The 14,970-nt window shown below is 41.0% G+C and overlaps 1 protein-coding gene across 1 annotated transcript; it reads left to right on the forward strand.

The window, feature by feature from the left end:
• Nucleotides 1-1,797: 1,797 nt before the first annotated feature.
• LOC137286865 (uncharacterized) lies at nucleotides 1,798-7,452 on the forward strand. Its single transcript, XM_067818878.1, has 3 exons — nucleotides 1,798-1,825; nucleotides 2,005-2,898; nucleotides 7,370-7,452. The coding sequence occupies exons 1-3, from the start codon at nucleotides 1,798-1,800 to the stop codon at nucleotides 7,450-7,452; spliced, it is 1,005 nt and encodes a 334-aa protein (XP_067674979.1).
• Nucleotides 7,453-14,970: the final 7,518 nt, after the last annotated feature.

Raw genomic sequence — 14,970 nt, forward strand, 5'->3', positions numbered from 1 at the left:
CATTTCATACCTGATGTTGGAGATGCTTGCCCTTTGCTTTTTAGACGCTAAAATTCCCAGCCGGACGCGATCTGAGAAGTCCAATTTTCTGGGTCTCCCTGCTCCTTTCTGGTGCCCCAAATCCTTTCCTCTTTAAAATTCTTCCTAATCCTATACACAGTAGAAAGAGGAGTTCCTGTTCTCCCTACCAATGTATTTACATCATCAATTCCTTGATTACACAACTCAAAAATCAACCTTCTTTTATCTTCAGCAGACATTGTTGACAGTGCTGAAGAAAATGACGTCTGCTACAAATTCAGGGGAGGTAACTCTAATTGTACTATACTCAGTAGGCCAAGATTAGTTACCTCCCTTATACCATTACTTAGTTTTAAGTATCAGTGAATCAGTTGAGGTGTTAGGATAGCTCAAAGTAAGAAGAAAAATTCTCAATAATTATGAACCAGACTATACATCTTGTCTTTGTGAGCGGACTATATCCAGTTCTTTTTCGCAATAACAGTTTACGAATACTATCAGTTTTTCCATGTGAACTGTTTGGAATGATATAAGTCTTTTAGAATATGTGCTTTTTCGGACTGCACCGGTTTGGCGTTAAATAGTCGGTTTTGATTTATGAGTAATTTGGCGTTATAAACATCTTGGCGTTATGAGGTTTGTTTTTTTGTTTGTTTGAAAAATTGGCAATATAACCAGGTTTTGTGTCAATAACAGTTTTGTGTTGCTGTTGCCTGATTTGTCCTGTCAGCAGGTTGGAGTTTGTGAGCTCTTCAGTATATGAACTGCATCAGAATTTAACCAGTTGTTCTCAAAGCCGTTTTTTCCTATTATGAGCGGTTTGACGAAAAATCCAGTTTTTGCTTTATGAGCGTTTTGACGTAAAATGCGATTTTTCGCATTATGAGCGGTTTGATGTAAAAAATATTTTTTGCTTGAAAAGCCGTTTGATGTTACAGCTAGACTAGCACTGTGAGCGATGTGGTATTGCAGTCAGGTTTTTGCATTGTGAGCGATCTGACGTTACGGTCGGTTTTTGCATACTGAACGGTCTGGTGTTACAGTCAGTTTTTCGTTTTGAGGGTCTGGTGGTACAGTCAGTTTTTTCGTTTTGAGGGTCTGGTGGTACAGTCAGTTTTTCGTTTTGAGGGTCTGGTGGTACAGTCAGTTTTTCGAATTGAAGGTCTGGTGGTACAGTCAGTTTTTCGTTTAGAGGGTCTGGAGGTACAGTCAGTTTTGCGTTTTGATGATCTGGTGGTACAGTCAGTTTTTCGTTTTGATGATCCGGTGGTACAGTCAGTTTTTCTTTTTGAGGGTCTGGTGGTACTGTCAGTTTTTCGTATTGAGGGTCTGGTGGTACAGTCAGTTTTTCGTATTGAGGGTCTGGTGGTACAGTCAGTTTTTCGTATTGCGGGTCTGGTGGTACAGTCAGTTTTTCGTATTGAGGGTCTGGTGGTACTGTCAGTTTTTCGTATTGAGGGTCTGGTGGTACAGTCAGTTTTTCGTATTGAGGGTCTGGTGGTACAGATGACAAGAATTTTTATGGATGATCAACTTCTTTATTGCAGGGTAGCGACGTTTCGGTATAGATTCTTATACCGTTTTCAAGCGTGTGGGGAATGGCAGGGGGAGTACAATATATATACAGCAGAGATGAGCATGTGATGACAATACAACAATAACAGGATTAACAATAACTATTTGAGGTAACAATACATTAGAGAAGTGTTGAGGTAAGCTGATTAAGGACTGAAGCCAGCGGGGGGAAGAGGGTGAGTTGACAGAAGCCAGAGTGAGATGAGTGGATTAATTGGTGGAAGCCAGGGTGAGTTGAGTGGATAAATTGAGACTGGGGGCCAGAGTGGGTTGATTAATTAGTGTTAATGATGCAGTTGAATGCCGGAGAGACAAAGACGCCTTGATCCCTGTTAATTGTTGGGTTGTGTCTGCGGATTTGTACTGCTTCAGCAAGTTTGCGTTGTTTGAAGTCATGTTTGTTGCTAGCAAGTGTTGTGACAGTGTCCCAGTTGATGTTGTGGTCAGGAAATTTGAAACTCAAGACTGTTGAAAACCCTGGAAAAATCGTTAGTTATGATGTAGTGGACTTGTTCACCAGTGTTCCCATTAACGAAACCCTGCACATCCTCCGTAACCGCCTTGATAACCTCGACTCCCCTCTGGACACCAAACTCTCTACTGACTCCATCCTTCAGCTCATTACTAACTCCATCACCTCCACATACTTCACCTGGGGTGATGAACTCTATGAGCAAATCCATGGTCTGCCCATGGGATCCCCTCTCTCTCCCATCCTCTCTGAAATCTACATGACCTCCTTTGAGCACCAAGCCCTCAGTTCCTCACTAATTAAACCAACCTGCTGGTTCAGGAAGGTTGACGACACCTTTGTCATTCTGCCCCAAGCTAACGACCCCTCCGCTCTCCTTCAGCACCTTAACCACCAACACCCCCGCATTCAGTTCACGTTTGAGACTGAAAGCAACTCACAACTCCCCTTCCTTGACGTTCTCGTCACCCGCACTACTGACAACACCATCCAAACCTCTGTCTATCGTAAACCCACTCACACTGACCAATACCTCCACTTTGACTCAAACCACTCACTCCGAACTAAAACGGGCATCATCTCTACCCTCACCCGCCGTGCCCTAAACCTATCCTCTGTCTCTCCTCAACCCGAACTAAACCATCTCAAGCATGTCTTCACCCAACTAAACAACTACCCTCCCCAACTTGTTAACCGTGTCATTAACTCCACTGTCAACCCACCTCCCAAACCCACTACTACCAAGCCTGATCCCGCTCCCATACGCATCTCACTACCATACACCGGCAAAACATCACACCACATCAGTCGCCTACTCAAGCAACAAGCAGGCATTGACACCTACTTTACAACACCCCTCAAAACAATCATTAAGGCCAACGGTAGGAAACACAGTACACAACAACAACACCCTAAAGGCGTCATCTACAACATCAGCTGCAGCTGCGGCAGCAACTACATTGGGGAAACATCCAGACCACTCAACATACGCATCAAAGAACACAAAACCTCCACAAACAAAGGTGACACAAAATCAGCCATTTCGGAACACATCACCAAATTTCCTGACCACAACATCAACTGGGACACTGTCACAACACTTGCTAGCAACAAACATGACTTCAAACAACGCAAACTTGCTGAAGCAGTACAAATCCGCAGACACAACCCAACAATTAACAGGGATCAAGGCGTCTTTGTCTCTCCGGCATTCAACTGCATCATTAACACTAATTAATCAACCCACTCTGGCCCCCAGTCTCAATTTATCCACTCAACTCACCCTGGCTTCCACCAATTAATCCACTCATCTCACTCTGGCTTCTGTCAACTCACCCTCTTCCCCCCGCTGGCTTCAGTCCTTAATCAGCTTACCTCAACACTTCTCTAATGTATTGTTACCTCAAATAGTTATTGTTAATCCTGTTATTGTTGTATTGTCATCACATGCTCATCTCTCCTGTATATATATTGTACTCCCCCTGCCATTCCCCACACGCTTGAAAACGGTATAAGAATCTATACCGAAACGTCGCTACCCTGCAATAAAGAAGTTGATCATCCATAAAAATTCTTGTCATCTTTATCTCAGCAACTTCTAGAATGCCTCTCAAACAGTTTGTCTGGTGGTACAGTCAGTTTTTCGTATTGAGGGTCTGGTGGTACAGTCAGTTTTTCGTTTTGATGATCTGGTGGTACAGTCAGACTTTCATTTAGAGGGTCTGGTGTTACTGCCGGCTTCTACATTTTGAGCGGTCTGGCGTTACAGTTGTTTTTTTGTGTTTTAAGAGTCTAGCATAACAGTTGTTTTTAGCTTTATGAACAGTCTGTCGTGGTCTGGCGTTACATCCGAATTTTGCATTACGAGCTCAGTGGCGTTATAAGCAGTTTTACACTCAGAACAATTTGGCTTCATTGGCTTTTTTCGAAAATTAACATCACTACTTTTACGTACCGGCTTGTTCGCCATTATGGTGACTTTAGCACTACCATTCGTTTATCGTTATAAATGGTACTGCCCCTCAGAAAAATGGATTGCTGTGGAATGCACACTGAGATTATGTCCGGTTAGAGGCTATAACACGTTTAGTATTATTGCCCATTTAGTATTATTGCCCACCGTACATCGGTATTGTACCTGGTTTTCATTAAGACTAGTTTAATAAAGGTTTCAGGTTTTAGGTTTTAGTCAGTTTATTCCGTGAAAAAGCCGTAAACCTAAGTAAAAATAAATGATGATAATATTTCAATGTTAAGTTTTAGTTAAATGGGATGATCGTAATGCAAGCGTATCTTTTACCTAATTTGTACAATTTTTAGCGAGCCAAACGTATTTCAAAGAAATGCATTTATGAAATAATGCATGTTGCTGTACACTGGCATACCTTTAAAATATTTTGGACATATTGGGCACTCCAACATTAAATGAAATTCGTCTTCAATATTAATGATTTTAAAAAGGTTATTACTGCCTGGGTAATCCATCTGTCTACCAGTATTTTTAAATAAAGATAATGCGAGTATTCATAAAGTAATTCCACGTCTTGCATCTTTAGATTTTATAAAAGTCAAAAACCATAAATCTGGTCAACTGCTTAATAAACATCTAAAGATGATAATTTATGCAAATCTTTTTTAAAAAAACGTATTGTTGATACGGGTATTTTACTGTAAGAATAAATCATTGTAAATATAAGCAACTACCTCCTAATCGTTGTGACTCTCATACATAGCCAAATCCATGTTTGAATTATATTATGCTTATGATATACACCCATGTTTTCCTACTAGCTCTATCAACTACAGTGGAATCTGTCAATACCGGCATCTGTCCAGTGCGGCAAGGTGTCAACACCCGCATAAAATCTCAGTCCCGTCTGTGGCTTGAACATTTATTATCAGTCTACTATCCGGCACGTTGTCTAAAATAGATTATTTCTTCAGTCCCGATGAGTGCCGGTTTAGACAGCTTCCACTGTATATAGTTTCTGTTACAGCTATTTTTTTAACAGTTTCTTGGTTTATAAAAAAAATAAAGATGGCGCCACAGGGGCCACCTAAGCATGTACAAAATGGCATATACAAAGTTCATCTTCATTCTTCATCGTGAAGCACCATATTGTTGATGGAGTTATTCGACAAATTTGCCGCCATCTCAGTAGCTTTATATCCTGGTACACATGGTTGCTATGATAAATAGTGATATTATGTCAAAAGCACGCGGCAGGTGGTCGCCAGAACTATGTCTGTGCCATTACTAAACGATATTAGATGTACACGTACTTGATCGCCATGACTGTTTCGGGGTAGTATATCAAGATGCATGCATGGACTATATGACACATAATGGCTGTATCGGGACATTTTATCAAGATGCACGTAACATGTGATGCATCATGACATATTGAGGCATTATGTCAAGATGCATGGATCATTTGATGTATCATGGCTAATTGAGGTATAATATCAAGATGCATGAATCATTTGATGTATCATGACTTAATGAAAGATTATGCCATGATGCATGGATAATTTGATGTATCATGGCCTATTGAGGTATTATATCAAGGTGCATGGATCATTTGATATATCATGGCTTATTGAGGCATTATGTCAAGATGCATGGATCATTCGATGCATGATGGCTTTTTGAGGTATAATGTCAAGATGAATGTGCCATTTGGTGTATCATGGCTTATGGAGATATTATATCAAGGTGCATGGATCATTTGATATATCATGGCTTATTGAGGCATTATGTCAAGATGCATGGATCATTTGATGTATGATGGCTTTTTGAGGTATAATGTCAAGATGAATGTGCCATTTGGTGTATCATGGCTTATTGAGGCATTATGTCAAGATGCATGGATCATTTGATACATCATGGCTTATTGAGGCATTATGTCAAGATGCAGAGATCATTTGATATATCATGGCTTATTGAGGCATTATGTCAAGATGCATGGATCATTTGATACATCATGACTATCATTTGTAACAATAACATTTGGTCGCAATAACTATGACGTTACATCAGGACGCATGTAATATTTGGTCACCATGGCTGTGTCGAGGCAGTATATCAAGATGCAGGGTGCACTCAGTCACCATGACATCTGGTTCGGATGATCAAACCTCATGACCTGTCTGATGGGTCACGGCGCAGAGACAATTATTGTTCATGCTATCTACCATGGGGTGGCAAAATTATACAGGGGCCACAGAGTGAAAGCTATAATATTGTGGCTGGGCTACGCTATACCCACTCCTGCACTGATAGTTTAAATATTGCCACATTGCCAGTTTAGTTGTTTATATGCTCGACAAACACAAAGCCATTTGCCAATATTTTTTAAAGTAGTGATAACTTTATATAGAAAAATTGTTTAAAAATTGTTTTCACGTATATGCGCCCTCCGTTGAAGGAGGACACCAAGGTCAAACATGAGTTATGTCAGTATTAATCAGGTTATCGTTTAAAATATTTGGATTAGGTTATATGATAGTGATTTTGACACTGGCTCCTGATAACGGTCAAATAAAGGTCAGGTGACTCCCATGTTCGGTCATGGTAATATTTCCGTGTGTGTAGATGGCGGCTCTTGGAGACAAAAGTATGTAATATGTGAAGCAGGTTGAAAATGAACGTACACTCCTTGTGTGGGCGATTCAATAGTCGACAGGAGGAAGAAAGCGGAGAGTAGAATCAGAGAGTTGTCTCGGCAATCTTCATTCCTGAATTGACATGACTACTTTACTGCCAGTTGTGAATGGGTAACCGGTAGGAAGGAGTTGAGCGTTCATGGATTATGGTTCGTTGTCGTAAATTAGTTAAAATTGGAATCATGTCTTCATTTGCTTGAAATGGCTCTTGAGCAATATTCATAACCCCCAGCAGTTGTGGTAATAAAGACTCGCATCATGAACTCACTGATAGAACACGTATATATGGATGGCAACGTCTTTCATTAACGTTCAAGAGCACGACGTACATTTCATACCTCAAAACGATACCTCAAAACGATCTAAATCAAAACGTCGTGTTCTTGAATGAAGCATCCATATATACTTGTTCTAGCTGAGTACCAACTTCTGAAATGCCAAGAAGAAAGAAGAGATCATTGGTGACACAAAACGACATGTATGCATTTTGCCCATACACTTGTTTGTCAAAGTGACATTTCTTTTTCACAATGTTGGTTTGTCGTTTTGTTATATCGGTAAGTTCGACTTAGTATAGTTTCTTTAGCCCGTTAGCTTATACTGTAACACAATACCAGTAGCAGAAAACGATTCTAGAATGTGATGATGTTCATGATGGTGACCGTGGCGATGATGATGATGATGACGATGATGATGATGATGATGGTGATTCACGATAATGATCTGAGGAATTGTCACATACTTGTTGAATAAGAGAGTGTAAAATATGTTAAATAAGTCCGTGTGGCATGGCTGTTACGGTTAATAATTTGCTGTGACAAAAGGTATAAGAAATCCCCTCGGAACCAGCATAATATTACACGGGCAAGTCTAAAATATTCACTATTATGTATTGGGCAGACGAGAGCAAGACACAATGAGTCACAATAGAGGTTTCTGGTACAATGCAAATCCAAAGTAATGGGTCTTGGATGTAGGTCAGGTGTTGACGAAGAGGCAGACAGATGTAGGTAGGCCGAATGATGACACAACACCAGTATGACTCCTAGCGTAAGTCCGTGTGTGTGCGTCTCGTCAACACAACAATCAGCCTTATATATACAGTCACAGATTCTTGAACGTTCGAACACTGTGACACCACACTGCCATTAGCTTATAGCTTTTGTCGTTGGGATTCGTGTTTGCCAACATTCAAAACACATACTCAAATGCAAAAGAGCGCCTAAAGGGAGACAACTCTAAAGCGCTACCTTAAAAGGCGTGCCGCTAAAATACTATTACCGTGATTCAAAATATGACCCATAATAACTATCACTTAAACAATAATAATACACATGGCAGAAAACACACTCTCGTAACATGACAAGTTCATTCAGCATCATCAATTTGGATTTTATTAAACAAAATTATCTTGGAATCAAAACAATTAATGGATAAACGACCGTCTGGGTGGTTGTACACAGTGGTCAAAGGGCACGGTCACTCGGATCTCTCGTGGACAGGCAAATAGACAGATTAAATATAGCTCTAGGTACACATGTACTATATAGGAGAGTAACACCTGACTGTCCGAATCGACCCACATGGCTTTTCATATCTTTCTGTCCCTCTTTGTGTATCGCTCTCGCTCTTTGTCTTTCTCTGATTCTCTCTCTCTCTCTCCCCCCTCTCCCCCCCCCCCCCCCCCCTCCCTCACTCCTTGGGCGTGCTGTTTAACATTTACAGGTACACAATATTTCAAACATGTCCTTGCACTCTCTTGTCTCCTTGTCACTTCTCGAACTATCCTCTTCACCCTTCTCTATTTCGAGCATCCCTTAGTACTTAGTATCACCTTTCTCAACTTTCTCTGCCGATCTCATAGATATCATCTCTTCGTGTCTCTCTCTCCCCTCACTTTCACTCTCTCCGAAATGTATGTCTTCCCCTTTCTCTCGGGGGAAAAGTGGGTGAGTGGGCGATTTGGGTTTAATGCTCCTTGTTCATGTCAACTAAATGGTACAGGACAGGGGGTTGCCACTGGATTTGTTACAGCATATAATCTGATAGTGAAAATGCAAAAACAAATCAGTTGTTCACAGGTTTTACACCCATTTGTCACTTAACCCGTTGGGAGTTACGGGATCATCTCGATCTTCCTTTCAGTGAAAACAAATACTACTGAAATTCAGCGCTGACTGAAAATATTGTCTAACACAAAAAAACCCGTAATACTAAATATTCAGCGACCTAACTAACTTTGTTCTTGCCGACGTTCAGCACGTGTGATGAATTAGAATTTACACGCGTGCGTCGTTTCCCTGCGAGTATTTCACAAACAGATGACTTTGTAAAACAGGGCAACCTGCAGATAATGTGATACCTTCCGTTGAAAGGACGCACCACCCGATAAGCTACTTAGTTTAAATTTATTACACAATCTTAATAGATTTTTAGAATTAACGTAGGTTGTTAGTTTGAGCTGTTAGTGGACTTCAAGTTGTCGGGGTTTTCTTTTATTTTTTCAACATTGTTCTTGCCAACAGGCGACGTATTTTCCAGTTGTCCTGAAACATCAAATTACGTAGTAAACTGTTAAATCTAAATGTGTGTACACTATTCGACTGATGACATGGCGTAATAGTTAAATTTTGTTTGGGGGTTTTAAACACGTCAAAGTAGTAAATGAACTAAAAGAGACAAATTCATTCACTGTAACTAGACTGTAACAAGTCGACAAAGCTTTGTGACCTTTCAAAAACCTATATTCACTCATTCACTCTTTCTATGTCGAGGTAACTACGAGGATATCAGGCTTTAAACGTAGCATGGACGTCGTCAGGACGATCAGTCATATTGCTACGTCAGTTAGCATTTTGCGTTGGACTATAACACCACAGACACAAGGGCACTATAAACGATGAAGCACTTCTGTAGTTGATTTTCAGCTTCTGACATCTGATTAACAATACACAAGGCACATCTTAATACAGTGGAATCTTTCTAAACCGGTACTCGTTGGGAATGAAGTAATTCGGTTTAGACAAAGTGATGGATTGTAGAACTGATTGTAAATGTACTTGCCATGGATAGGGCTGATATTTTATGCTGGTGTTGACACCTTGCCGGATTGGACAGATGCCGGTTTGGACAGCTTCCACTGTAATAATCTTTCTCTGAAGCAGACACAGGAATGTTCTGGTAATGATTACGAATGGCTTAGTCCGAACTACATTCAAAACATTAAATGCGTTTGGGACCACCTCCATCCAGTAGGAGCTGACCTATATTTCCCTCGATCATTGGATGTCAGTATCAACGACCCATCGTTTCAGCAGTCTCAACTCCCTGGGGAGGTATTTGTCTCATCCTATCGTGGTACCCATTCACAGCTTGGTGGACTGGGACACACAGTCAACAGTATGTTTACTGTGCGTTGCTGTATCCTCAACTAGGTGCTTGCGCATGTTCATGTGACCACCAACGGATTGGTGGGTTCTTTTAAGGATTGTGTACTATACACTAGGGGTTGTGACAACACGGAATGAGTCTGCACACACAGTTGACTCCAAGGCTTTTACACCCGGTCACCAGTGTGCTCGATCCCGACACCTCAACCTCGCTGGATCACTAGTCTGGCGCATTAGCCAGCACACCCACCGCACTGTTGTCTGCATCTAATAACGTTTGAGGTACAATGGGCCATTCGTTTTCAAGTACGATTAGAAAAGACGTCAACTAAACTGTACTGCAATATACAGTGGAAGTTGTCAAAACCGGCATCTGTCCTATCCGGCATGTTGTCAACACTGGCGTACAATCTCGGTCCCATCAGTGGCTTGTACTTTTATCACCAGCTCTTCAATCTGGCACATTGTCTAAGCCGGATTATTTCTTCATTCCCAATGAGTGCCTGTTTAGAAAGCTTTCACTGGATTGTAATGCCCGTATTACGTTACGTATTGCGAAGAATTGGGACCTTAAGGGTTTGACGGGAACTCTTATTGTGCATGTCAATCCAATGTTCTACATTGTAAGTCCCTAAACATGTATGAAATGGTTCTGCTACCAGCTGTAACAGCTACCTCAAAGTAATGGATTCCATGCAGTATTATACATTCTATAGTGTGACAGTATTCAGTTTTGTCAGTGAATAACGACAGAAAACATCTGTTGTGACTGAAAATATGTGCAGATTTCAATTCCGGCCATAAATGTAATCATTCAAACTTCATATACGTTCTTTACCAAAGATACAGGTTCTCAGAAAACAAAAGAAAAAAAAAAGAACAAACCTCGCAGTACGTATCATATCAAACGCCGATATACCGGCAGCCCTGACACCTTATGATATTACTGGAATGCAGCCCAAATTCATGTCGAACCCCGTGATGTACTCTGATCTATCTACTGTCTAAAAATGGCGCCAAACATCTGCCTAACCTTCTAGTTTACAATCAACATACCATAGGCCACAAGGTCAAACTATTTTGAACAAAGCAGCTTGTTATTTCAGTGCTCCGAACTGTCCCTGAACCAATCATATAGGTTTGTCCTATCTTGCATATTTGCATCTGATAAATCGTGTAAGTCGATGACGGGAACAACGATGTAAAAAGTTTCCCGAGAAGCACCTGACTGTCCGCCAATGACGTCACAGAAGTCACCAGACAGAACATGTCTAATGATAACGTGCTAGATTTATGGGTGGGGGTGTTTTTGTTGCTGAACCCAGAAACATTTCACTGACTACATGGACCCTTACGGATGTGTAGACAAAATGATGATTTGGTTGTCCGTATTCTTTTGTAGTTTTTTGTAAGTTTCCGGTCGGTGGCCTCCTTGAATCGCCTTTCTCACGCGGAATATTAAAACGTTTTGTTATCTCAATTGTTCCCGCCGTTGTGGAAAAGTATGCCATGATTTGATAAAGAAACACATCACTCACACTTGCATACTCATTACAAAACCAGGTCAGGTGATTTGTCTTCATTTGTATTTGTAGATATGTAAATCCGAAGCAATGTAATGCGATCTGCATCAAATGTCTTTCACTAAGTACATTATAAAAAAGTTTTAAAATTAGTTTAATTAAAGTGAAAAGCATGTTTTTCTTTTAATTCTCTTTAGATGGTCGAGGTTGGAGGTAAGACACATAAAAAATAAGATAGGATGACCTAATATGAGAAGGGCCTTGTGAAGTATCCTGTGAAGGACCTTGTGAAGTATCCTGTGAAGGACCTTGTTAAGTAGCCTGTGAAGGGCCTTGTGAAGTACCCTGTGAAGGACCTTGTGAAGTACCCTGTGAAGGACCTGGTGAAGGAAGGCTTCTGGATAGGTTGGATTTGGAACAGAAATATTTTTGGAGGAGTTAGTTGGCGATGATTCAAGCATACGCCGAAGCTCAGTGGTGAATTAAATGGTGAGACGTGAAGACAAGATAGGTTCTTGGGGGAACTGGATTTGGAGTTAAGAAATACACAACAGAGGTTCTTGAGGATATGGATGGAGCGATGGGAAGGGCAGGTCTTGAGGATATGCGTAGAGAGATGGGAAAACACTACAGATGTCTTGAAGGTATAGATGGAGAGATGGGAAAACACTACAGAGGTCTTGAAGGTAAGGATGGAGAGATGGAAAAAAGACACTACAGAGACTGTTAGGGACAGATGGCAGAACGGAGAGATGGGAAGAAAACTATAGACGTCTTGAGGGTATGGGTGGAGAGATGGGAAAACACTACAGAGGTCTTGAAGGTAAGGTTGGAGAGATCGTAAAACACTACAGAGGTCTTGAAGGTATGGATGGAGAGATGGAAAAAAGACACTACAGAGGCTGTTAGGGACAGATGGGAGAACGGAGAGATGGGAAGAAAACTATAGACGTCTTGAGGGTATGGACGGAGAGATGGGAAGACACCTATAGACGTTTTGATTGTATGGACGGAGAGACGTGAAGACCAATACAGATGCACTTGACTATTTGGATGGACAGACAGGAAGTACACTGTTGATTCTCGTGGGGTTATGGGTCACGCCTGGTTCCATTCTCCACATGACGACATTGTTTCAAGCCCAATGTTTTTTGGATATTGCAATTCGGGGGAAAAACACACACACTGTTCATTCTCATTTGTCTCATGGGGTAGCATAATGGTAGAAGTGTTCGCTCTTAAATTCGAAGACCCAGATCGTTTAACTGGGTACGACGTGTGGGACCATGTAGCATCCTCCAATAATACCCCCACCTGCCGTAGTATCACTGGTGTATTGCTCAACGCGGCGTAAAACTACATTCCTTTCCTCACGCGATGTTCGAACCCAGTACCATCACACCAGGAGTTTATCCTGAGTACATTCACAGTCGAGGACAACTTTGAATTTATCCTGAGTACATTTTCAGTCAAAGACTACCTTGAATGACCTTCATATATTAGCCCTGGTACGCGATAGAGTCCTTCACACGCCACACGCGAGTGCATGGTGATTACAGCTGATTAACCCGAGAGTACTTACATACGTCAAGATAGACATAAAGGACGCGTCGACATTTTCGCTCAAATGGGAGAGGAATGATAAGGGCATTTCAAAGTATATTTGATCAGAAACAGATGTCATGTTTGTAGACTTTTCGTAATAACATCTTTTATATAATGAGTTAATTCCCTTATTATTTTAATTGAATAATTGAAAATCGGAATATGTTTTGTCCTCGTTACCCACTGACACACCCACTAACCTTGTAAACTATAAATAACCAGCTGACGTATCAGTAAGTCGTCGACCATGCTAAATCAAAGCTATTTTGCGACCATGTCCCAAATCTGAGTAATATAGATATCTTGGTGGCTTTCGCATTCCAGATCAGGTTATGGAAGCCTGTTATGTTTAATATGCATTGACTGCAACTTTACGACAATCCAAAACACATCTCCTCCATTAAATGTCTACATGTCTCCCTTTACTATGATTACCCCAGTCTATCTCCGTCTCCAATATTATACATATGTCTCCCTTCACCATGATTATGCATTATATTTTCTTCTACAATGATTATTCATAGCCTCCCTTTACCGAGATTATCCATATTCAATCTCCTACTAGACTGATTATCCTTATGTCTTCCATTCCGCGATTATCCATATTTCATCTCTTCCAAGGATTATCCATATATCCCTTTACCATGATTATCCATATTATATCCCCTTCTACAACGATTATCCGTATGTCTGCCTTTACCTTGATTATCCATGTCATATCTCCTTCGGCAATGGTGATCCATGCGCCTCCCTACTGTGAATATCTACAGTATATCACATCACGTCTAATTGACTCCCTTTACAGTGCCTCTTCCATGGTATATCTCATTCCCCCAGGATTATGGGTAGTCTCCCTTTAACGTGATTATCCATGTTATACCTCCCTCTATCACGTTTCTGCATGTGGAGCGTCTCTTTGCCATGGTTACAATGTTATGTCGCCATCTTTTAACATTATCTATTCTGCATCTTCTTCCAACAACACAAATACTCAGACATACGACAGCTTCATATAAAGCTTCAAATACCATAACATAAATACCTCCCGGTTAAATTACACTTTGTGACGTCAGAAACCTTGTTCTTATTGTGTGATAAGAATTACTGAAGTCAAATACTACCTGGCTCTGGAAGTGTAAGACGTCAATGACATAGAAACGAACGGTTCACTTGCCGCTGCATGTGTTTGTGACGAGCGCTTTCCTCTTCGGAAACAGCTCACATATTTCATTCACATCCAGCTTTTGGGCCCCAGAATGGGGCACCAGTCACCATGATACTGACGGGTCTTTTAAACTAGCCGGGTTGCATTTTAGTGGGTTCCAATTAAGACTCGTCATGATTAGGTACCTTGATTTGTCTGCGTCATAACCCTGTCCGTAAAGTTTGCAAGTGTTGAAAACATATTTACTTCGAGTCACTTCAGATCTTCCTGACATATAAAGCTGGGTATCCGAGACAGAAATGAATGGCTGTTCAGTGTGACCACAAAACACACAAAACACACAAAAAACACAAAACACACAGAAAACATCAGTAGTATAACACTGTCGTGCTCAACAACCGTGCTCCCTGACGTCACCTTACTGGTTGACGTTTCCTCCCGTGGAATAACTTACAGCTTTTCTCCAACATAACATGCTTCGGTAAACTATAAAACACTGTCAAAAACGCCGTTTAACACAACGCTTCACCCTCTCCTTTGGTTAATTGCCTGGGT

This window comes from Haliotis asinina, chromosome 6 (genome assembly GCF_037392515.1).
Source record: "Haliotis asinina isolate JCU_RB_2024 chromosome 6, JCU_Hal_asi_v2, whole genome shotgun sequence".
Lineage (NCBI taxonomy): Eukaryota > Metazoa > Mollusca > Gastropoda > Lepetellida > Haliotidae > Haliotis > Haliotis asinina.

Coding starts and splice junctions, on each gene's coding strand:
- LOC137286865 (XM_067818878.1), top strand. CDS start 1,798: ATGAGTGGATTAATTGGTGGAAGCCAGG. Junction 1,826..2,004: donor ATTAATTGGTGGAAGCCAGG/GTGAGTTGAGTG, acceptor GTTTGTTGCTAG/CAAGTGTTGTGACAGTGTCC. Junction 2,899..7,369: donor CCTACTCAAGCAACAAGCAG/GCATTGACACCT, acceptor AAACGATTCTAG/AATGTGATGATGTTCATGAT.